Raw genomic sequence first — 22,498 nt, forward strand, 5'->3', positions numbered from 1 at the left:
AAACACTCCCTTTAAGAGAAAGAAACCTTGGAAGGAACCAAGACCTCAGTCAGAGGAACCCATCCTACTCGGGTTGACCCGCTCAGTACAAACAAATAAACAAATAACAGAACAAAACAACAGAACAGAGAGATAATGTGAGCTATAGCTAATGTAGTAGGTACTAATTTATTAATATAAAAATGTGATGGGCACAAACTATAGAGCTATGACTTATATAGAAGCAGATTCTGAGTGTGTGAATGTTGATCAGTGCAGGGTTGTAGAGCAGGGATGCACATCAGAACATCAGGAACAGCATTTCCATATATGTAGAAGAGAGAAAGAAAGAGGGAGAAAAAACACCTAGCAACACCTTAGGAACCACCACAGATTCCATTGCAACACCTTAGCAACCCCCAAGCAAATGCTTAGCAACTGCTTTGCAACCAGCCACGAATCAGCACTGCAATCACATTTGCAGTTTCTGCAGGAACTGCAATTTATTTAATTTACACCTGCTCTCCTCTTACTGTCCGCCTGCCGCTTTAAGGAGCGCTACCGCGGGCGGCCGGCGGGGGCGCTGCAGCGCTGCGCGGAGAGGAGAGAGCGGCAGGGCAGAAGAAGCCTCTTGAAGAAACAGTAGCATGGCAGGCTGTTAGCACAGCAGCTAATTTACCTCAGAAAGGTGATAATACAGGGCGGAGAGGGGGGATAGCGGGGTCGCCGCGGGGCCTGAGGGGCGGATTAGACCGTGAGGGTCACCGGGAGCCCCGCCGCTCCTCCGGCGGGCGGAAAATTAACACAATAACAACAACAGCAGCGGCGGCGACTGGGATGGAGCTGCAGGACTACTGACACAGCCCAGCGCGCGCTCGCGTGTGTGTGAGAAGGAGCAGCAGAGCCCCTGTGTGCAGGAATAAAGGTAATAGTTTAATATTAATGCTGGTATTTAATGTTGTGTGTGTCTCTGTGCTCTTCTTCTCTCCGTCCTTTTGTTAGCGGAGCATTTCGGCGCTTTTTCGCGCTCTTTTCCTCACGTTTCCTCTCATTTCGCTCATTCACGCGCTATAAACTGTGAGATTATGGTGCAGGGCGCTGCTTTAACACGCTAATGCTCGGCTCTGAGGAGTGTACAGTGTTAGGACTGTGTGTGTGAGAGTGTGTATGCGTGAGCGCGCGTGCGCCTCCCTCCACCCGGCGCCACACACTCAACATCAGCATGAAACCCCTCCTGTTGGTACCACGCATGCGCAGCAGCGAGATCCGAATTGAAATTTCTGGATGAGCCGACTCAGAAGAATCGGATCTTTTTCAACAAAGAATTCAAGTTTTCCTAAAGGAAGCAGTTTGCTTACTTCCTCTCCACCTGCTCTTTAACTTCCTACTGCTCATCTCTTCCTTCACTTCCTTTTCTACTGCTCCTCCTTCCCTTTCTACTGCTCCTCTCTTCCTTCACTTCCTTTTCTACTGCTCCTCTCTTTTTTCACTTCCCTTCCTACCGCTCTTCTCTTCCTTCACTTCCCTTCCTACCGCTCCTCTCTTCCTTCACTCCCCTTCCTACCGCTCTTCTCTTCCTTCACTCCCCTTCCTACCGCTCTTCTCTTCCTTCACTTCCCTTCCTACTGCTCCTCTCTTCCCTCACTTCCCTTCCTATTGCTCCTCTCTTCCTTCACTCCCCTTCCTAATGCTCCTTTCTTCCTTCACTTCCCATCCTATTGCTCCTTTCTTCCTTCACTTCCCATCCTATTGCTCCTTTCTTCATTCAATTCCTTTCGAACTGCTCTGCCTTCTTTTCCTTTCCACTGCTCCTCATTTACTTTCTTCTGCTTCTTACAGAACACTGTAATTATTATACTACAAACTACAAAATGTCATATGTGGAGCTGAGGAATTGGGTAATGGGTGTAGAAACAAGATGGAGGTGGTGTTAATGTTATGCTTGATCGGTATATGTATGCATGTTTGTATGTGTTTATATATTTATATGCTTGTTTGTGTGTGTGTGTGTGTGTGTGTGTGTGTGTGTGTGTGTGTATGGTAGGTGCAGTATGGAGGCAGCTCTGAGCCGGCTGAGGGCCCTCACCGCTGATGAGCTGAGGGAGGAGTTTACGAAGGCCAACTTGAAGTGCGGCCCAATCACGGCCACCACGAGGGCCATCTTTGAGAGGAAGCTCGCCCGGGCGCTGCTGGAAACTGCCGGGATCTCTGAAGCAGACGGGGGCCCTGCTGATGGCGGGCAATGTGAGGTTTTACTGTATTTGCTATAGAATGAACAGAACTGGAAATACTGCTAATATTCAGTGTCATAAAATTACAAATATTACACTTGCAGACTGATTTTTTTAGCATCAAGATGCTGATTGGGCAACAGCCCATTTATGGCATCATTTAAAAAAATATATTTTTATTTGGTCTTAATCACTGCTTAACCCAAAACAAACGAGTCCTTAATTATTTCTAAGTAGTGTGTTTGTTTTCTACCCCTAGGTGTCTCCACAGAGGCGTGTGGGGCTCCTGCAGGCCCTCCCCCGGTTGCTGCAGTGGGAGAGGAAGGAGACGTGGGGTACGATCTGGGTCTGAACCCGCCGGAGGAAGAACCGCTGAGTGATAAAACCCGAGCGACCTCCACTCAGCTCGACACACAGACCCCCTCAAAAACCCTGCACATCTCCCCTACCTTCTACTATGGGGTGTGTCCACTGTGGGAGGATGTTCTGGCCAGGAATGGTGAGAACTAGCCACTAATTCTCAGAAAACAATCAGCCAGTTAGTCGGAGTTAGCATTCGTCATTTTGGGCTTCATAATAAAAGCCCCAGGGCAGACTGTATATAAGAACATCCAATTCTTTTATTTAGACTATTTTAATTTATTATTATTATTATTATTATTTAAAATCTAGTCAAATATCTCAATTCTGTTAATATTAAACCAGGGCTGGTTTATAATGTATCATTTGTGTGTTTGTCCTCTGCAGAGCGGGCTCACGTGTACATGGATAAGAAGGAGGCTCTGCAGGCGGTGAAGCTGATGAAGGGCGCGCGGTTTAAGGCCTTCTCCAACCGAGAAGATGCCGAGAAGTTTGCCAAAGGAATCTGTGACTATTACCCCTCACCCAGCAAGGGGGCGCTGTGTGTTTCACCTGTTAAAGCTGGACTGGGCTTCTCCAAAGGTAGACCCATCACACATCCACTAATTAACTATATATCAAACATTTATAACATTAGAATAAACCCAAATAAACAAGGTTGTCTACCTGTGATTAATTTTATATAATGTAATAATAATTCCTGATTAAATAACCTATATGGCTGTGTCAAATTTAAAAAGTGTTTAGAGCTGAAACACTGTTGTGAACTGCATCATGAGTGGGAATCTGTCTCTCTCTCTCTGTCTCTCAGCGGAGGGCTCGGTGGAGACGGATGGTATAAATCGGGAGAAGGCGAACAGTTTTAAGAGTCCGAGGACGCAGGATCTGACGGCGAAGCTGCGGCGGGCGGTGGAGAAGGGGGACGAGGTGGCGTTCGGCGAGCTGGTGTGGAGTAACCCTCGCTACCTCATCGGCTCCGGGGATAACCCCACCGTGGTGCAGGTCAGAACCTTTCCCATTACATTTCTCATAATTTTAAATCCAGAACATTTTCATTCAATACTAGTGCATCTCAAAAAAAATTAGAATGTCATTAAAAAAATACTTTATTTCAGTAATTCAGTTGAAAATGTGAAACTCATACACAATATAGATACACAATATAGATGTATTACACACAGAGTGATCTGTTTTAAGTGTTTATTTCTTTTATTGCTGATGATTATGGCTCACAGCCAATGAAAACCCAAAAATCAGTGTTACAAAAATTGGAATATTACTTTTGGCAGTGTGGGCAATGCGCTAAGTCCTACTGTCTTACAGCACTTTATGCTTCTCTCTGCTGCTAACATTTATGGAGATTTTTTTTTCCAGCAGGACCTGGCACACTGCCAATTGGTCTTATATAATCTCATTTTCTGAGATACTGGTTTTTGCATTTTCATTGGCTGTAAGCCATAATCAACAATATATATATATATGTATATATTAATCTCAGAAATAATTTGTGTGTATGTTTGTGTTGTAGGAGGGCTGTCGGTATAATGTGATGCATGTAGCAGCGAAGGAGAACCAGGGGGGCGTGGCTCAGCTGCTCCTGGACACTCTGGAGAACCCCGAGTTCATGCGCCTCATGTACCCCGACGACCTGGAGAGCATGCTGACCAAACGCATTCAGTACATCACTGACCTGTACCTCAACACACCCGATAAAGCTGTGAGTTACACATGCACACACAGATTCAGGGAGAGAAATACCAGTAAAATGATCAAAGATCAGTGCATAAATAATGACACAACAGCGTAAGCATGTGTTTGAACAGTATATTATTATTCCCATCATTGGTGTAATTATTGCAGCAGCCTGTGATTGCTGTGATTAATTATGCTGTGTTCTGTTGAAATGCTGATATCAGACTGCAGTTCCAATAGGAGATTTCTCTCTTATTTCTTCCATAATGATAACACTCACTGAGTGTTTAAATAATACATAATCTAATTACTCCAGAACATCAGAGTTTATCAGTGATCTGATTAAGTTCACATAAATCAGACAGTAATCAAATTTGTTTTAAATTCAGCAAATCATGTCACAGAAGCTTTGTTTTTAAATTATTGAGACAAACAAAAGAATTGATTACTTTTATATATTTTTTGTGTAAATATATAACAACAATGAAAAAAATGAATGTAATTTTTTTTTTTTTCGTTTTATTATCCTTATTGTTTTTTTTATTACGGTAACCTTCTAGACTGGTTGTTTTATTATAGAAATCTACACACTACGGTGGCTGAGAAAGCCCAACACGCTTCAAAAGCACAAAACAAACACTGATCAAAATGACAACACAGGTGCTGCAATTGTAAAAACGCCTTGCATATACAGAAACATGCTGAAAATACAGCCACAACACAACAACATTTCTCCTGTGCACCCTAAAAGATTATGTGCCCCTAAACTACGTCTTCAGTAATGTTTAGTAAAGCAGTACTTTTTTTACATGCATCAGACTTAACAAATATAACTTGCTTTTGCAGCTATTTTCAATTTGCAGTGCATTGGGCTTTCTCGGCCACCTTAACATCTACAGCCTACAAACAATAATCTTCTCTGTTCTGCTTGGAGTGTAAAGTAAGATGCAGTATAATAATAATACATTTCCTGATTTATGTAAATTTTGTCTGATCAGAGTTTTGAGACTCCGCTCCACTTCGCCTGTAAGTTCGGCTCCGCGGCCGTGGTGAACGTTCTCTGCTCGCATCCCGACATCGACAAGAACTGCAAGAACAAGTACGACCAGAGACCCGCTGACGTGAGTTACCCACCATGCACTGCTCTACCAAGCTTCTGCTGTTATGCTAAAGTGCTTCTATCATTTTTACCCATAATGCTCTTGTGTCTGGTCTCCAGGTTGTTTGTGAAAGAATGAAGGACAAAAGTAAAGTCCAGGACGTCAAGCAGAAGATTAACGAGTATCTAGAAGGTAATTTATCCAGCTGTCCAATAAAAACACTCAAAGTGTTAAGTACAGTATTTCTAGTGATGGGAGGAGTCCTAGAGAGAGGGTTGGGTAATTGGCTTTCCAAATTTGGGAGAAAATAGAATAAAATAAGGAATGTTTTCATTATTAATGCTGTAAATATTTACCGTATTATGTTTTCTGATTGGTTGTAGACCGCTTTTACGTGCCCCTCCTACGAGCTGCTGATAACTCATCCCAGCCTGTGATTGGTGCTCCTTGGTCGCCGGAGCCGCTGGAAAACCGGTCGCCACGATTACCCAGAAGCCCCATGGACCCTGTGATGGCGGTGAGGGCCTTTGCCGGCCCTTTAAGTCCTTCTAAAGTGAGTAAAACAGAAACCGTTCCAAACAGTAAAGAAATTGGCTAATGTAGCGCAGTAATGTAATGTAGTAAGCACTGCTGTATCTAATCCACCACTATGCTAATCAGTGCTAATCACTGCAATGCTGAGAATAACCAACCATCACCCAAATAATAATAATAATAATAATAAAAGCTGCTCTGTGGTGTTTTTTTTATCATGTGATGTTCTGAGTATTGAAGAACAGGGTGAAAATAAGGAGGAGAAAAATAAAGTGTAGAGAGAAACAGATATAGAACTGCAGTCATGTATATGTAATTATATGAATAATGTAATTATTTTGCAACCACAGAGTGAACTGAATGAGATAAGAATAATGGGTGTAGAAACAAGGAGGTGGTCATAATGTTATGCAGATTTCCATGACGTACCACACAGTTCTAGTTAGAAATACTGGGTTCAGCTCTCTGGGTTAAGCTACCAACAACCTTTTTTAACTGTTTTATTTCAGTGTAAACATGATTTTGTTTGTGCTGTGGTAGGCGGATGAATTCCGGAAAGTGTGGAAGACGCCCCCTAGAGAACGAGCGGGGCATTTTCACAACATACTGAAGTCTGATCCAGACCGCGGCGCTGAAAGGGTCGGCAGGTGAGCTCAAAGCTTGGGGTCAGATTAACTAAAATAAAAAAAAGTCTTTTTAAAGACAGATTAATAGGTTCTTTATTACTTAATTAAGAAACAAGGATATTTACAGCTATAAACTACTTATTGCTAATTAATAAACAAAATTGGATTTAAAAACAACATTGATCATAGTATATCATAGTTATAAAACTTATCCAAGCAGCATCTGAGTATAATCTCCTGTAACACTCATTTGGGGAGTAAATGGGAAAAATTTGAAATAAAATTATAAAAAGAAGAACTTGATAAAGAGGATAACACATGCTAACATTATTAGCATGTATAGCACCATCTAATTTTCTCCTTATCATGAATTGAGTTACGTTCCTGGTCTGATACATATTCTAAATTCCTCGTGTTAAGAAGTCAGTGTTAATGCTGCTTCTTTCAGAGACCTGGCGCGGGAGCTGGGACACCCCTGGGCGGAGTACTGGGACTTTCTGGACAGCTTTGTGGATCTGGCGTCGGCTGAAGGTCTCCGGCGGCTGGAGGAATATCTGAGTAAGAAGGAGTTCAGTGTGTGTGGTCATAAAGAGACGGGCGAAAACGAGACCAGCAACAAGTTCAGAACTCCGTCTCCAGGTAACTAAAAAACTGACTCAGTTCTGTTTAATATATTTAATTAATATATCAGTTAAACTCGCTCTGTCTCAGGACTGCACAATATATCTTTTTCCGCTCGATTCTTGATTCTTGAGTCGACTGTTCACTTTACAGTATTTAAAGTTTAAACATCTTATTTTTCTGTTTCTTCTGCTTCGAGTGATTCAAAACACAGATCAATGACTTTGATTCCAAGTGGTGGGCCTGTGTTTGTTTTTTTTTTTTTAAATATATATATTTTCTAATCAATAGCTTACAGACAAAGTTAACTTATCAAAAAACAAAGAAATTCCATAAACTTCTTATGTTCTTACGTGATATGAAGAGTAAACATCACATTGTTAATATTTAGGTTTTTTTTTCTTTCTTTTATTATTTGTGAAAACATAGTTACATTTTCAATATTTTACTATTCCATTATTTCTCATGTTTTAAGTTTTTGCTGTGGTATTGTTTAAATGTCTGTGATATTTAGGAAGGTATCATATCAAAAGTAATAATTTTGTTATTGTGACAACACTACTACATAATTTCTGTCTTTTTTTCTCTCTCTTTCAGGTAAACCGAAGAAGTTCAGCAACTCGGTGTCGGTGGGGGCGTTCCTGGACGAGGGAGCAGATATCTCTCTGGAGGAGATAAAGAATCGGCAGAACGCGGCGCTGACCAGCTGTTCTAAAGACAGCCAGCGGGGGGCGTCAGGGGGGCTGGAGTTCCACATCCTGCCGGTTTCGCACGGCTCCGCCCTCATCGAGCACGAGCTGCTTCTTTCCGACAAGACTCTGAACGGGCAGGTGGGCGGAGACCGGACTCAGAACGGCGGCGGCGGCGATGAAACGACGAAACGAAGCTCCGCCTCCTGCCTGCTGTCGCCCATTTCCAACCTGATGGTGGAGTTTGAGCGCATGTCTCTGCGGGACGAGGAGACGGAGAGCAGCCCGAGGGAGCGGAGGAGGAGCGGCGGGAGGCGGCAGCGGGACGTCCCAGACATCAGCCGGCTCAGCCTGGGCCCCGGGGACGACGGCGCCGTGTTCACCGAGGGAGAAAAGGACGGGGCGGAGGGGGCGGAGCTGTCCAGCGGCAGCTCGGAGGAGTATTTCCTGGCGGAGGAGAATGTGGAGAGTGGCAGGACTAGAGTGGGGGAGCGGCAGGTTTGCTCCCGCTCCAGGTCGTGGGATCACTGTAGCTCCGCCTCCTCGGGCTCTTATAAATCGCTGGACCGCTCGAACGAGATGATCTTGACCACGCCTCCACGAGCCCGGAAAACTCTGTTCATTGAAGGGTGAGTCTACTACCAGCAGGGGGCGCCGAGCGGAACCCATCGGGTCCGGCTGTGCTGCAGATTTCCAGTGCAGTGCCGCCTCCCCCCCCCCCCCAACAAGACGGGATGGTTTAGTAAAGTGATAGTCTGGTCAGAAGTCCATTTTACATACTGTAAATAACTACCTTGTCAGCCTGTAGCCTGCTGCTAACCCCGGCTAGCACTACTGGAGCAGCATTAGCATTACCCGCTTGCTGCGATAAGTGGTTTACAGTGTTAAAACAAGCTACGTGAGAGAAACCGTTAGCTGATATCACCCTGGCTTACTGGAACACTCAGGGTTCCTCAGTGTAGCTCTGTCGTGCTGCATTAGTCGCTAACCGCTAGGGGTTAGCCACTAATGCCAATGCTCCAACCTTAGTGCTGGAGAAATTTGGGAATCCAAGCTTACTGTAAATAAACGAAAGGGCTTTACCCACCAAAAAAATAAACAGTTTTCAGGAGAGAAATCTGTGTAGATTAACATCCAGCACTCGTTTGACCTTAATAGAAAGTCTTTTTTTATTACAGTTTTATTTACTTAGCTTAGCTTTACTGAACTTAGTTAGATACAACCCCACCTCCCCATCACCACCCAGCTGAATTAGAAGCTCCTTATAGTGTCTCTTATAGTACGAAAAATACGGTATATAAGAGATTACTCAACACCCCCACACAGCATATGATGAGTAAGCAACATGTTGAAGTGTCAGGTTTTTAAATAAGGTTTAATTCTGTTGTCTTCTTCTCATTGTTCTCTTGCAGGGAGTCTCCCACCAAACTGGACCGAGAGGTTCTGGCAGCAGTAGAAGGCACCGAGATTGACCCAGAGAAGTATCCCACCGTTCACAAGTGGAAAAGCACAATTCAGTCCTTCTCCAGCAGCGATATGCAGAGGTTTGTTCACACTAGGGCATTATAGAGCATTATGGAGCGCCCCCTATGCTTCCTGTAGTGTATTACAGTCTGTCAAAATAATTGTGTGCAGTGTGTGGATCATATGAACATTATAGAGCATTATAGAGCGTTCCCTACACTTCCTGTAGTGTATTACAGTCTGTCAGAATGAGTGTGTGTGTGATTTTCTGTTTTGTGTGTGTTTTTTTTTTAGTTGGCCGACTCCTGCTATCTTGAGGAGCTCCAGGCTGCAGTCGTTGACGCCAGGCTCTCCAGTCAGTGGTTTGGTATCTCCATCAGGGCGTTACAGTCCAGCCAGACTTGCATATTCACCAGACGTTTCCAGTCCTGGACGTTACAGCCCCGCCCACGCCAGTTACAGCCCCGCCCACACCGGCTACAGTCCTGCCAGCTACATCCAGCGTATTCGCCTCAAGCATTTTGGCGACTCGCCCATTTAACGAATGCTTACCCGTTCTCCAGCAGCACCTCGCCCACCCGAAAGCGACCGGGCCCTCCGGCTTCGTCCCTCCGGCTGTAGGAAAGGAATTCAGCGTCTCAGAACCACGACTTTGTTCACTCAGAAACAAAACTCGCTCCCAAACTCAGACACGTCTCAGCGGTTCTGAAAAATAAACTTTACGTGGTACTTTAGTGCTGGGGTACTCATCATGAATGGTAGTGTATATTTTTAAACAAGTGTCTTTTTTTTTTTTTTTTTCTCTTATATAAATATATATAAATATGAATATATATATATGTGTGTGTGTGCGTGCGTGCGTGCGTGCGTGAGAGAATATTGTCCATAATTATTTATGGGTAAAACAATTTTAAAAATAAATAAATAAAAATCTGCAGCACATTTTTACAACACCCTGATCCTCCCTCGCACATAAAACCGCTCCTAATTGGGACATTAAATTAAATAAAATTAATTTAAGTTAAATTAAAAACAAAATGTTTTATTTTTTTCAGTGTAACTCAGTAGCTCAAAAGTCATATTCCATTAAAGAACGTCCGTCTCTCTGCCTTAATTTTCTGCAGCCTCTCTAAACGTCACTGCGCCCCCTAGTGGGCATCAGCAGTGTTCAGTTCTCAAACTATGACCTGTTCTAACGCTTTAACGTTGTTTTGGAATGTGAAACGAGTCTCAGTTGTGGATTATAAATGTGTGACGGTAATGATCATTAAAGTTTGCCTTTGCTTTGCACTTTTAAAGCTTCTTTTTGTTAGTAATTCTTTAAGTACTGCTTTGCACATGCGTAAAACATTTTTCAGCAGGTATTTACAACAGCAAAACTTAAAAACAAACAAAAAAAAAACCATCTCTCATAAAAGCGATAGTTCAAGAGGTGCACAGAATATTTGCCAACCAAGACGAGTCAGCCAGAAATGGCAGGAAAGTGCTATCATGTTCAGCCGAAGAACTGAAAAGTAAAAACTTAGCCATTTATACAGAACACTATTGTGCTCGTTTTTCTTGTCCAGACGAAAAGAAGAGTAGAGCATGCTGTTTCTCCATCAGCAGCCGGAGTCTGAGAGAGAGAGAGAGAGTACAGTAGATCATGCTGTTTCTCCATCAGTGGCCGGAGTCTGAGAGAGAGAGAGTACAGTAGATCATGCTGTTTCTCCATCAGCGGACGAGGCGTGTGCTAGTCTTCACCCTTCTGATGTTTGGGGCATTACTAGTGATGGGAGGAGTCCTAATACCTTGGTGCGATAAAAGGCCTAGAGAATTAGAGAGGAAAAACGGGCAAAAAACTAAATAAGTGATTATAAACTGTATAATATTACTGCTTTTACATTAGAATGCAGCATCATAAGTGATGGAAGCTTGTAAACCCACCAGTTAGCATGGTGTTTACTAAAATGAGACCTATAAATTGCTCTTGTTTGTAGAGAGTTTCATACCCGCAAATTTCATGTCCGCAAAATCCACACAAGTATGTTCAATAGATGTTACTTAGCAGAATGCTAACTAGCATTGACTTTGCAGCATCAGAGAGGAATCTGAGTACATATGAACCGTGATCGTTTGTTGAACTATCACTTTTTTTTGTTTGCATTTTTCGTGTAGTCTCGACCTTTGACCTAATTTAGGACCATGCTTCTTCGAGCTTCTTTAGTGCCTTTTGGTGAAACTGGGAGGTGTGTGTGTGTGTGTGTATAAAGACAACCACACACAAACTGAGCTATTTCAAAAGAATAAAAAAAACAACAGTAAAAATGTAATAATATAATGTATTAAAGTGATAGTTTGGACCAAACTATCTCTTTAATGACCTCGGTCTGATCCCTGTCCCTCAGAACAGAGGCGTTCCTCAGCAGTGCCAACACTAAAGGGAAGTTGAGCTGCAGTCGCCATGATGGTCAGTTTTTATTTGTTTGTTTGTTTGTTTTGTCCGTGCTGGCCCTAATGCATGCAATTCTAGTCCAATTTTATTACCTGTGAAAGGAGAAAGTATTTGATGTACTACTGAGAAATGAAAATAAAGTGCACATTATCTTCTAACCTGCTTCTGCTTGTCTTCCTTACACTCATGACTGAGTGTGTTTGTTTAGCAAAGGTTTACCATTCATTACTCTGTAGGTAGAACTTGTTTGTATTAAAAATAACACTGCACAATAAGACAAAGTAGCGCAAAATAAAATGGCTTTAAATTTAATGATTTTAAAATGCCTCTGTTTAAAATACTGTACATATTAAAGTATGAACCATATAAGGCATTTTAACTGCAAAATCTTTACTTTTTCAAATCCTTTGTACACAGTGGCCTAAAATATTCATGCCTTGGCTTCCCGTAGCTCTTCTCCTATTGGTTGTTAACATTGTTTATGTCACTATTTGCGTGAGCCAAGTCTCAAGACATGTGATACTATTAAACATGGTTTAATTTTTGTCCACCGCTTAAATCACAGCCTCGTGTTTCCTCCTGACAATTTCAGACAACTTGATGACGTCATCGAGCGGTCTTATAAATAGAGAGGCTGCGGGTCTGTTGCACCTGTTATGATGTTTTCATTCCTGAAGCGTATTTTTAAAAGACAGATGACATCGAACCAGATCCAGCAGCAGGGGGACAGCGGCGCCTCCCCCGAGCCTGGAACCAGTCCTGTGGTACACATCTGCAGGAAGGCATTAAGAAAGAGGAAGCACTTAGATAAGGAGCCTCCTTCCCCTCCCGAAAAGAAGAAGGCCCTTGTAGAGTTTCCTTCCGATTATGAAGAGGAGCTCATGCCCCAGCAAATCCACTGGAGTGAGCTGTATGTAATACCCGGCCAGCCCATTCCCACGCCTCCCCACCTGCCCATCAAACTGGACTGTCAGTGTAAAGAAAGAGGAGGAGATATGTTGAGAAAAAAGAACGAGAGGATTAGAACTAGAAAGCCCCTCTATCCCACACCTTTTTCACCTAAAGACGAAGAAGAAGAAGAAGAAGAAGAACAACAACAACAACAACAAGTCGAAGAAGAAGTCGGATTACCGATATATTAGTAGCAATGCTGGCACACTGCCAACCGGCGCACAGTGGGCGGGGCTAACCTGCCTTGGCGTGTATGTAGGGGCGGGGCTTGTCGCTCGATGACGTCACATGCAGTGGGGGGGCCCCTGACAATTCATTAAATAGGCTGCTGGATCCTGTTGCGCTACAAGATGTATATGTGCAGTTAATATAGTGGGTACCTACTTTGATGTACTACTGAGAAATGAAAATAAAGTGCACATTATCTTCTAAACTGCTTCTGCTTGTCTTCCTTACACTCATGACTGAGTGTGTTTGTTTAGCAAAGGTTTACCATTCATTACTCTGTAGGTAGAACTTGTTTGTATTAAAAATAACACTGCACAATAAGACAAAGTAGCGCAAAATAAAATGGCTTTAAATTTAATGATTTTAAAATGCTGCCTCTGTTTAAAATACTGTAAATATTAAAGTAAGTTCACATTTGGCACACAAACGACCAATCTGGCAACATTGTGAGTCAGATTACGCAGTTAATATCACATGTTTCTCCAGGTAGTTGATTATTAATGTGAGGATTATGTTTGTGAAAAGCGCAAATATAACAGTCAGAGAGATTAATGATTTCATGATCAGCTCTGAGCTTCACTAACTTTCATTTTTCAGAGCTCAGCTCCTGCGTTTACACAGTTTTAAACACAGTTCAGCCAATCAGGTGTTTGAGTTTTACCACTTCTGTAATGTTCATTTGTCAGGAATTAACTTGAACCTGCGCATGTTTAACTACAGGCAGTGTAAATATTTTTTTTCACTAACTCCATTGTGTGCCTTACCTCTAGCAGGTAATGGTTCAATTAGAATAAATCACTCGTTTTTCATTTAAAAAAAGTACACGTGCATACTTTTTCAATGTTTTATTACTTTATTACTTTTAAAAGACAAACATATAAAACAATAGTTTTACATAACATTGAAACATAATATTGCAATTTTGTTTTAGTTTTTACAGGGGGTGTTTTTTGCAAATATTTGAGATGAACGATTTTCATATTATATGTTGATTACACTAAATAAGGCAAGCATAAAGATTTTCATACTGAAAAAATACTTTTAACTATTTTTCCTAGATCTTCAAACTTTAAAACGGGTCAAATTGACCCGGAACATACCAGGAGGGTTAAGAGTACGGAGGACCAAACATGACATAAGTATAGGTAAATAAATGCACATATAAATGAATAAATAAATAAATATATATAAGTAAATCAAATTAAATCAAATGTATTTGTATAGCGCTTTTTACAACTGGTGTTGGCACAAAGCAGCTTTACAGAAACATGATTACAGGACAAAGAATCAGGCAAAAACATTAAACATACAAAATACAGAACCCCCAGTGAGTGAGGGGTAAATAAATAAATAAGAAATGTACGTATTAATTTATTTATTTACCTATACAAGTATTTATGTGTGTATTTATTTATTTCACATTTATTTATTTATTCATTTATATGTGCATTTACTTATATATTTTTATTTATTTAAACATTTATTTATTTATATATATTATTTATATATATATATATATATATATATATATATATATATATATATATATATATATATATATATTTTTTTTTTTTTTTTCTCCCAACATTTATATGTGCATTTATTTATTTATACTTATGTCATATTTGGTCCTCCATATAAGAGACCAGCGCGAGCGCATGTTAATGCATCAATTTACTCAGCGTGACGTCATGCAGTAGCACTGCTGGCACGCTGCCAACCAACGCTCAGTGAGCGGGGCTAAACTGCCTTGGAACGCGCGTGTGTGTTTGTGGGAAGGGCACGTTCGATGACGTCATCGAGCGGTCTTATAAATAGAGAGGCTGCGGGTCTGTTGCACCTGTTATGATGTTTTCATTCCTGAAGCGTATTTTTAAAAGACAGATGACATCGAACCAGAACCAGCAGCAGGGGGACAGCGGCGCCTCCCCCGAGCCTGGAACCAGTCCTGTGGTACACATCTGCAGGAAGGCCTTAAGAAGGAGGAAGCACTTAGATAAGGAGCCTCCTTCCCCTCCCGAAAAGAAGAAGGCCCTCGTAGAGTTTCCTTCCGATTATAAAGAGGAGCTCATACCCCAGCAAATCCACTGGAGTGAGCTGTATGTAATACCCGGCCAGCCCATTCCCACGCCTCCCCACCTGCCCATCAAACTGGAATGTGCCCATCAAACTGGCATATGCCTTCCCTCTGAAGAATCAGGAGGAGGGGAGGAGGAGGATTACCAGGAGGAGACAGAGGATAGCGGGGAGGAGACGGAGTATTATGGGGAGGAGACAGAGGATAGCGGGGAGGAGACGGAGTATTACGGGGAGGAGACAGAGGATAGCGGGGAGGAGACGGAGTATTACGGGGAGGAGACAGAGGATAGCGGGGAGGAGACGGAGTATTATGGTAGTGGGGAGGAGGAGGAGATTGTAAAAAGGGGGGTGAAGAGGAAAAGAAAACTATGCGATGAGTAGGAATGAAGGGGTAGGAGCAGTGGCGTGCAGTTCTCCATCAGCAGCTGGAGTCAGAGAGAGAAAGAGAGGGAGTACAGTAGGTCATGCTGTTCCTCCATCAGCGGACGAGGCGTGTGCTAGTCTTCACCCTTCTGATGTTTGGGGCATTACTAGTGATGGGAGGAGTCCTAATACCTTGGTGCGATAAAAAAGACCTAGAGAATTAGAGAGGAATGAAAATAAAGTGCACATTATCTTCTAACCTGCTTCTGCTTGTCTTCCTTACACTCATGACTGAGTGTGTTTGTTTAGCAAAGGTTTACCATTCATTACTCTGAAGGTAGAACTTGTTTGTATTAAAAATAACACTGCACAATAAGACAAAGTAGCGCAAAATAAAATGGGTTTAAATAAATAATAATAATAAAAAAAAATTATATATATATATGTATACACGATTTAATGCAATAAAGGAAAATCACGCCATTCCACAAAAAAGCAATAAAGGAAGTGCCATTCCATAAAAACGTTCGATGACGTCATCAAGCGGTCTTATAAATAGAGAGGCTGCGGGTCTGTTGCACCTGTTACAATATGATTTCATTCCTGAAGCGTATTTTTAAAAAACAGAGGACATCGAACCAGAACCAGCAGCAGGGGGACAGCGGCGCCTCCCCCGAGCCTGGAACCAGTCCTGTGGTACTGGAGATATTTCCTTCCGATTATGAAGAGGAGCTCATGCCCCAGCAAATCCACTGGAGTGAGCTGTATGTAATACCCAGCCAGCCCATTCCCACGCCTCCCCACCTGCCCATCAAACTGGACTGTCAGTGTAAAGAAAGAGGAGGAGATATGTTGAGAGAAAAGAACGAGAGGCTTAGAACTAGAAAGCCCCTCTATCCCACACCTTTTTCACATAAAGACGAAGAAGACGAATACGAAATAGAATAGAAATCAAATAAATTCCCAAAACAGCAATAATAATAAACAAAATAAAACATTAAAACACACACACACATATATATATAAAGTTTTGTTTTGTTATTAACGATGAGGGCGCGTCTTGACTCATGAGGCAGTAAGAGGCCGTTTCGGATGTAGTAGTAGCAATGCTGGCACGCTGCGAACCGGCGCACAGTGGGCGGGGCTAAACTGAATTGGCACGTGTGGGCGGCCGGGGCTTGTCGCTCGAAGACCTCATAGGCAGTGGGGGGGGCCCCTGACACTCTATAAATATAGGCTGCTGAGTCCTGTTGCGCCAGAAGATGTTTTCACAAATTTGGAGATGGTTGTTTGGAGAGGAGGCCGACCCTTCTGCTCCCGAGGAGAAAGAGGAGGTGGAGGTGGAGGAGGAGGAGAAGAAGGATCTCGAGTCGGAGATGGATTATTTCTGGACGGAGGAGGATTATTACGTGGTGGTATCGGATTTTTTCGAGGAGGAGGAGGAGGAGAAGAAGGCGGAGAAGGAGGAGGAGAAGGAGGAGGAGAAGGCGGAGGAGGAGGCAGAGAAGAAGGAGGAGAAGAAGAACGCGGAGAAGAAGGAGGAGAAGAAGAAGGTGGAGAAGGAGGAGAAGGAGGTGGAGAAGGAGGAGAAGGAGATTATAAGAAAGGGGATAAAAAGGAAAAGAGAACTATTGGATGAATAGAAACGCTGTTTGTTGGTTCTTCCTGCGGTGGGTTCAGGGGATGAAGCTCATTCAGATCCAGGTTCTGTTTTATTTAAAGTTCTTCATGAACACAGACCCAGGAGCACAAACATCGCCAAAGAAACATGAATAACAGACCCACAGAAATATAACAAAAAGCAAATTTATTTTCAAGACACTTAAGGAGAAGCTGTTAAAGCGATAGTTCAGTACTCCATCAAATTTACACTTTACTCCACTCATCCTCTGTTCAATCCATCTATTCAGTAAACCAGGAGATATGATGAGGAGTTTGATGTTCTGTGATCTTTAGTTGATTAGTTTTACACTGGAACGAGAAAGCTAATGTAGCTAACATAGTCTCCAAGCTAATGTACACCAATTAGCGTGGAGGCTTGTTTATGTTGTTTCTGACACACTCATCTCTGAAATACATGCTAACATGCTAACTGGTGTACATACGTTTTCATCACTTAGCTACATTAGCAATACTAGCTTTATAGCTTTATAGTTACATAAGCAAAACAAGACATGTCTTTGCTGATGAACTACATCTGGAGGAATACATCTATATATGTATATAAACTTGAGTGTTCTGATCTATCGCTTTAATCAGAGCCGCTGTGCTGGAGTTTGGTGGATCAGGTCCGGGTGAGTTTGTCCGGAGGCATGAAGCCGGAGTCCCCCAGCGCTCTCAGAGCCACCCGGCCGCTCGGACGGATCGTCAACCACGTGATGCTTCCGTTATTCAGACCCATCCGCAACCAGCCCTCAGGGGGGAACTGCAGAGCTCTGTTCAGAATTAATATAATAATAATAATAATCAATGTTCAACATATCACTTTTTTATTTACAAAATAATATATACACACTACCGGTCAAAAGATTCAGAACATCCCTATCGTTTAGCCAGTCTATTATCAGTGCTGTAAGACAAGCTGCTTTTAAAATATTTTATCTTTATCTTATCAGTGACTATTACTGCAGTTCTTCTCCTGTCAGATTAATTCTAATTCTTCTCTTCTCTGCTGAAACTGAGACTCAGTCCTTAATCATGTTAATCTGAGCTAAAAGCTTAAGCTGCTGTTTCCATGTGGATCAGCCAGACGTCTTCCTGTAGCAGTTTTTTTATCCAGTTTCCAAGAGTCTTTATTTGAAGGTGTAGGAAACAGTACTCTGTACCGCTCTCTGACTTCATCTGTAATTTCTCAAAAGAAAAGAAAGAACTTCTACTTTTAATAGTAACAGAGTTCTCTGTGTTTTATCTGTGTTTTTCCAGTTATTATGATGATGAAAGTGTGAATATGTTGTGTGTAAGTGTGTAAATGCTGCAGTAAGCTGTCAATATACTTTTTTTAATAATACTAAAATGACAGTTTATTTGTTTACACTGGATTCTGTACCATGTTTAGTTATTTACTGGATCTGAAGGTCCTAAATGGCAAAAATAAGGGAACAATTGGGGGCGTTCCAAAACTTTTGACCGGTAATGTTAATGTACAAAAAGTATTAAATCTTAAAGTAATTAAGTCTTTATGGCAAAACCAAAGATATAAATGCATTAATACAATTTACTACATCAGATTTATCCACCTTATTCTGCCACGCCTACTTTCAAGAGTTAGTTTCTTTTGCATATTAAATGGTTTATAGTTGAGTATTACCTGACTGTAGCTTGCTACTAACCCTGGCTAGCACTGCTGGAACAGCATTAGCATTGGCCACAAACTACTAGCTTTTTAGCCTAGCGATTAGCGACGAAAGCTCCAGCCTTAGTGCTGGAGGAAACTGGAAATCTAAGCTTACTGCAAATAAACGAAAGTGCTTTACTCAACCAAATAAACAGTTTTTAAGAGAGAAATCTGTGTAGATTATCATCCAGCGCTCATTAAAATGTTTTCGTTTACTTAGATTAGCGTAGTATCTTTACTTATTTTTAGTAAAGCTAAGCTAATCTACCTATCTATCTACCTACCCCTATTCCTTACTTGTGTCGCGTAATGAGCCTTATAATCTATTGTGCCTTATAGTGCGAAAAATACAGTAAACAAATCTGGCCCCTCCTTTTCATCGCGCAGAATAAGATGGATAATGTATTTGTCTGTAAACGTCTTTATTTTTTCTATATCATTTCTCTCGCACACAAACACAAAAACACACTTGGATTAAGTTTATATTTTAAATCCAAGCATTTAAAATATAACTATGTTAATACAGCTGCTGCAGAGCTTGGTAATATTGTTTGGTGAATTTAGAATAATTCAGTAATACACCAGAGCTTTGCAGTCTGTATGAAAGCCATACCGTCAGCGCTAACAGTGTGAACGAACACACAGCTGTGAAAAGACACACACACACACACACCTGCACACAAAATAGCGGATGACGTTAGCGTGACAGACGATGATCTCGTAGCTGTCCTCCTTCTGTTTGGGGTCAGCTCGGTGGATGTAGCGCCGGAAAGCTGCCTCGATGCGCGCGCCGTCCTCATGGTACTGCTAAAAGCGGCACAGAGGATCACACACAGTGGCACGTATAACACCCACACACACACACACACACACACACACATACACACACATACACACACATACATACACACACATACACACACATATACACACATACACACAAAGTCGCTCTAAAGCTTGCACTGTTCTAACCAACAATTAAAAATCAAACTTGTCTCAGTATAAATATCTGTGTACTGTTTTAATCAGGTATAAATGTATAAGCATTAGCTTATAAAATCAGCAGCATCAGCATAAACCACAAGTGCACTTTCAACAATTGCTAACTTCAATTTAGAGGCTGGTCTTGAATTAGTGGATATAAGTAGATATAACTGGGTTCCAGTAAAATTTTCAAGATCTGAGTTGAAATAGAAAGCAGACTAACTGATGCATCTTCAGACCCACACTAAGTGTGTGGCACAGGTGTGATACAGGTGTGGTAAAGGTGTGTAGTAGCACTGACCACAGCCTCTGGTTTCCAGTGAGTGACGGGTGGGACGGGCTCTATGGGTGCACCCTCTCTCAGCAAATCACAGCTCACCATCTCCACACCTGCAACACAAAGTAATGAATTACTACACTCAGTATTTCAGTATTATTACACTGTAATAGTACTTTTTACAACATAAAAACACCAGTTACTATTACATCACACTTTCAAGTATTCAGCCATTCTCACAATTGATATGAAGGGCTGGTACAACAACAGTATTTTTTCTGGACGATGCATTGGTTTAGAAATTATTGTAAAGGTTAATAAAGGTTGTTGTCATTTTAAAGGACTGATTTTAAGATTTTCTGCCACTGCAATAATAACAAATATGTATAATTATTATCAGCATAATTATATAGATGCAGTATATTCCCTTTTAAAGAGCAACACGTTACCTGATTAATCGGTTCTCCTCGATAAGTAAAATTGTTTACTGTTGTGTTCATATATTGTACAATAGATCAATAACGTAACTGTCACATGCCTACTGATGTGACAAAAGAGCTCTGTTCCGAGGGAAAATACATTGTGGCCAATCAGAGCACAGCCCATGGTGAAACACTTATTATTATTTAAGTGTGAGTGGGTGGGGTTAACGTGCACTATGTGAACAGGTGGAGATATGTGAATGTACTATTTTTGTGACATCACAGAAACATTTTTCTAGGTAAGAAACCTTTAAGTATCTCACCTGGCAGGTATCTGCTGATGATGCTGGCCGTCTCGGTGGCTCTGGCCATTGAGGAGTGTATCATCACGTCGTACTTCAGCCCTAAATCTGCCAGCCTCTGTCCCAGAAGCTCAGCCTGCTCACGGCCTGTAACACACACACACACACAAATTTAATAAATAAAATAAAATATAATATAATATATTATAATAAATACTATATAAATAATAATATATATAATAAGTGGCCAGTGGTTGGGTGTACCCAGTGGAGTGAGTGTTCTCTCCCGGTCTCCGTTTCCGTTCAGGTTGTACTGGGAGTGGCGGATGAGGAAGATGTGGCGGGTGGCTCTGGGTTTGTTGTTCTCCACCTCAGTGCTGTTCTCCTCCCCACTGCTCTCCTTCCTCCTGGGGCTCATCATCGTGGACGGGTCCCTCCTACAGACCGAGAGAAAAGCACGATAAAGCAGAGTCCCTTCCCCTGTGGTGGAGTTTATGTGTTTGTATTTTCATTCATGTGTTTTGGTCAGTTTTGGTAACTACATTTATTTTGAAGAAGGCCAGCTTGAATAAAATCGGATCAGCCCGGGCTGTTTGGGAGTAAACCAGAGCTGTGTGGGGTAAACCAGTGACAAGTAAACCTGTGCTTTGACGGGTAAACTAGTGGTGGGTAAAGCTGTGCTTTGACGGGTAAAGCTGTGCTGTGCCGGGGCTAACCTGTGCTGTGACAGGTAAACCAGCGGTGAGTAAACCTGTGCTCTGACGGGTCGTGTAAACCTGCGCTGTGACGGGTCAGGTAAACCTGCGCTGTGACGGGTCTGGTAAACCTGCGCTGTGACGGGTCAGGTAAACCTGCGCTGTGACGGGTCAGGTAAACCTGCGCTGTGACGGGTCAGGTAAACCTGCGCTGTGACGGGTCTGGTAAACCTGCGCTGTGACGGGTCGTGTAAACCTGTGCTGTGACGGGTCAGGTAAACCTGCGCTGTGACGGGTCAGGTAAACCTGCGCTGTGACGGGTCAGGTAAACCTGTGCTGTGACGGGTCAGGTAAACCTGTGCTGTGACGGGTCGTGTAAACCTGTGCTGTGACGGGTGAATCAGTGCCGGGTTACCTGTCCCAGTTGCTGTCCCAGCCGGAGCCGGAGCTGTAGACCGGCAGGCCCGCGGGCTGTGTGGCGGGGTGAGCGGCGTGCAGCGCGCTGAGAGCGGCTGTGATCGGCGCTTTACTCCGCCAGCTCTCTCCGCGGTCCTCCCCCAAATAACCCCTCCATTCCGCCCACACCACCACCGCCGAGCCGCCAGCCAGGCCGCACACCAGCCCCGCGGCCCTGCGGAAAGCCATGCCAGAGAGCGAGTAGAGTCCGGGAGAAAGTACCGGGAAACGCCGCCGAGTCCGGAGCTACAACACCAGCCGCTCAAACCTGCATGATAAAAGCTCCAACTGCTGCTCCAAACTTATAGATAAATATCACATATAATATCCTAAACTACAAAAATATTATATTTACTGTTTTACAACAAAACAAGAAAAGTTATACAATGAAAATCATTAAAAACACGCTTTATTTCAGCTAATAACGAACTACACACACAGCTACTAACCAGCCAGCTAACGTTAACAGATTAACCAAAATGGCAGACGGGTCGACAAAATAAAAGTCTTCACCAAAGCTAACCAAATAGATTAGATCTTTCATTTAATATAGTCAAACAGAAACTTTTTTCAAACATTTTTTTTTTCAATTTTTAATATTTTACATTTTCTGCCCTTCACAAACAGAATTTCAGGAAAGAAAAAAATAATTTAATAAAATATTTTTTCTTTACCCG

At 42.3% G+C, this 22,498-nt stretch overlaps 2 protein-coding genes across 3 annotated transcripts; one reads left to right on the plus strand and one right to left on the minus strand.

Moving 5' to 3' along the window:
* The first annotated feature begins 617 nt into the window (after positions 1 to 617).
* Positions 618 to 11,888, plus strand: ankle2 (ankyrin repeat and LEM domain containing 2). Its single transcript, XM_022675746.2, has 14 exons — positions 618 to 904; positions 2,024 to 2,223; positions 2,470 to 2,709; positions 2,958 to 3,152; positions 3,382 to 3,572; positions 4,099 to 4,287; positions 5,261 to 5,383; positions 5,482 to 5,554; positions 5,746 to 5,915; positions 6,437 to 6,543; positions 6,971 to 7,161; positions 7,741 to 8,461; positions 9,245 to 9,376; positions 9,591 to 11,888. Exons 2-14 carry the CDS (start codon positions 2,031 to 2,033, stop codon positions 9,835 to 9,837), a joined length of 2,772 nt encoding a protein of 923 aa, XP_022531467.2. The 5' UTR covers positions 618 to 904; positions 2,024 to 2,030; the 3' UTR covers positions 9,838 to 11,888.
* Positions 11,889 to 17,141: 5,253 nt separating this feature from the next.
* On the minus strand, positions 17,142 to 22,301 carry pgam5 (PGAM family member 5, serine/threonine protein phosphatase, mitochondrial). Of its 2 annotated transcripts, none has more exons than XM_022675740.2 (6): positions 21,781 to 22,301; positions 20,935 to 21,107; positions 20,692 to 20,817; positions 19,971 to 20,059; positions 19,359 to 19,489; positions 17,142 to 17,786 (listed from the first exon to the last, which is right to left on the minus strand). In XM_022675740.2, exons 1-6 carry the CDS (start codon positions 22,008 to 22,010, stop codon positions 17,636 to 17,638), a joined length of 900 nt encoding a protein of 299 aa, XP_022531461.2. In that variant the 5' UTR covers positions 22,011 to 22,301; the 3' UTR covers positions 17,142 to 17,635. The 2 variants fall into 2 exon arrangements, with proteins under 2 accessions (XP_022531461.2, XP_022531458.2); XM_022675737.2 differs by having other exon boundaries at positions 19,359 to 19,492.
* Between the last annotated feature and the right edge of the window lie 197 nt (positions 22,302 to 22,498).

Source organism: Astyanax mexicanus, chromosome 22, assembly GCF_023375975.1.
Source record: "Astyanax mexicanus isolate ESR-SI-001 chromosome 22, AstMex3_surface, whole genome shotgun sequence".
NCBI classification, from domain to species: Eukaryota; Metazoa; Chordata; class Actinopteri; order Characiformes; family Acestrorhamphidae; genus Astyanax; species Astyanax mexicanus.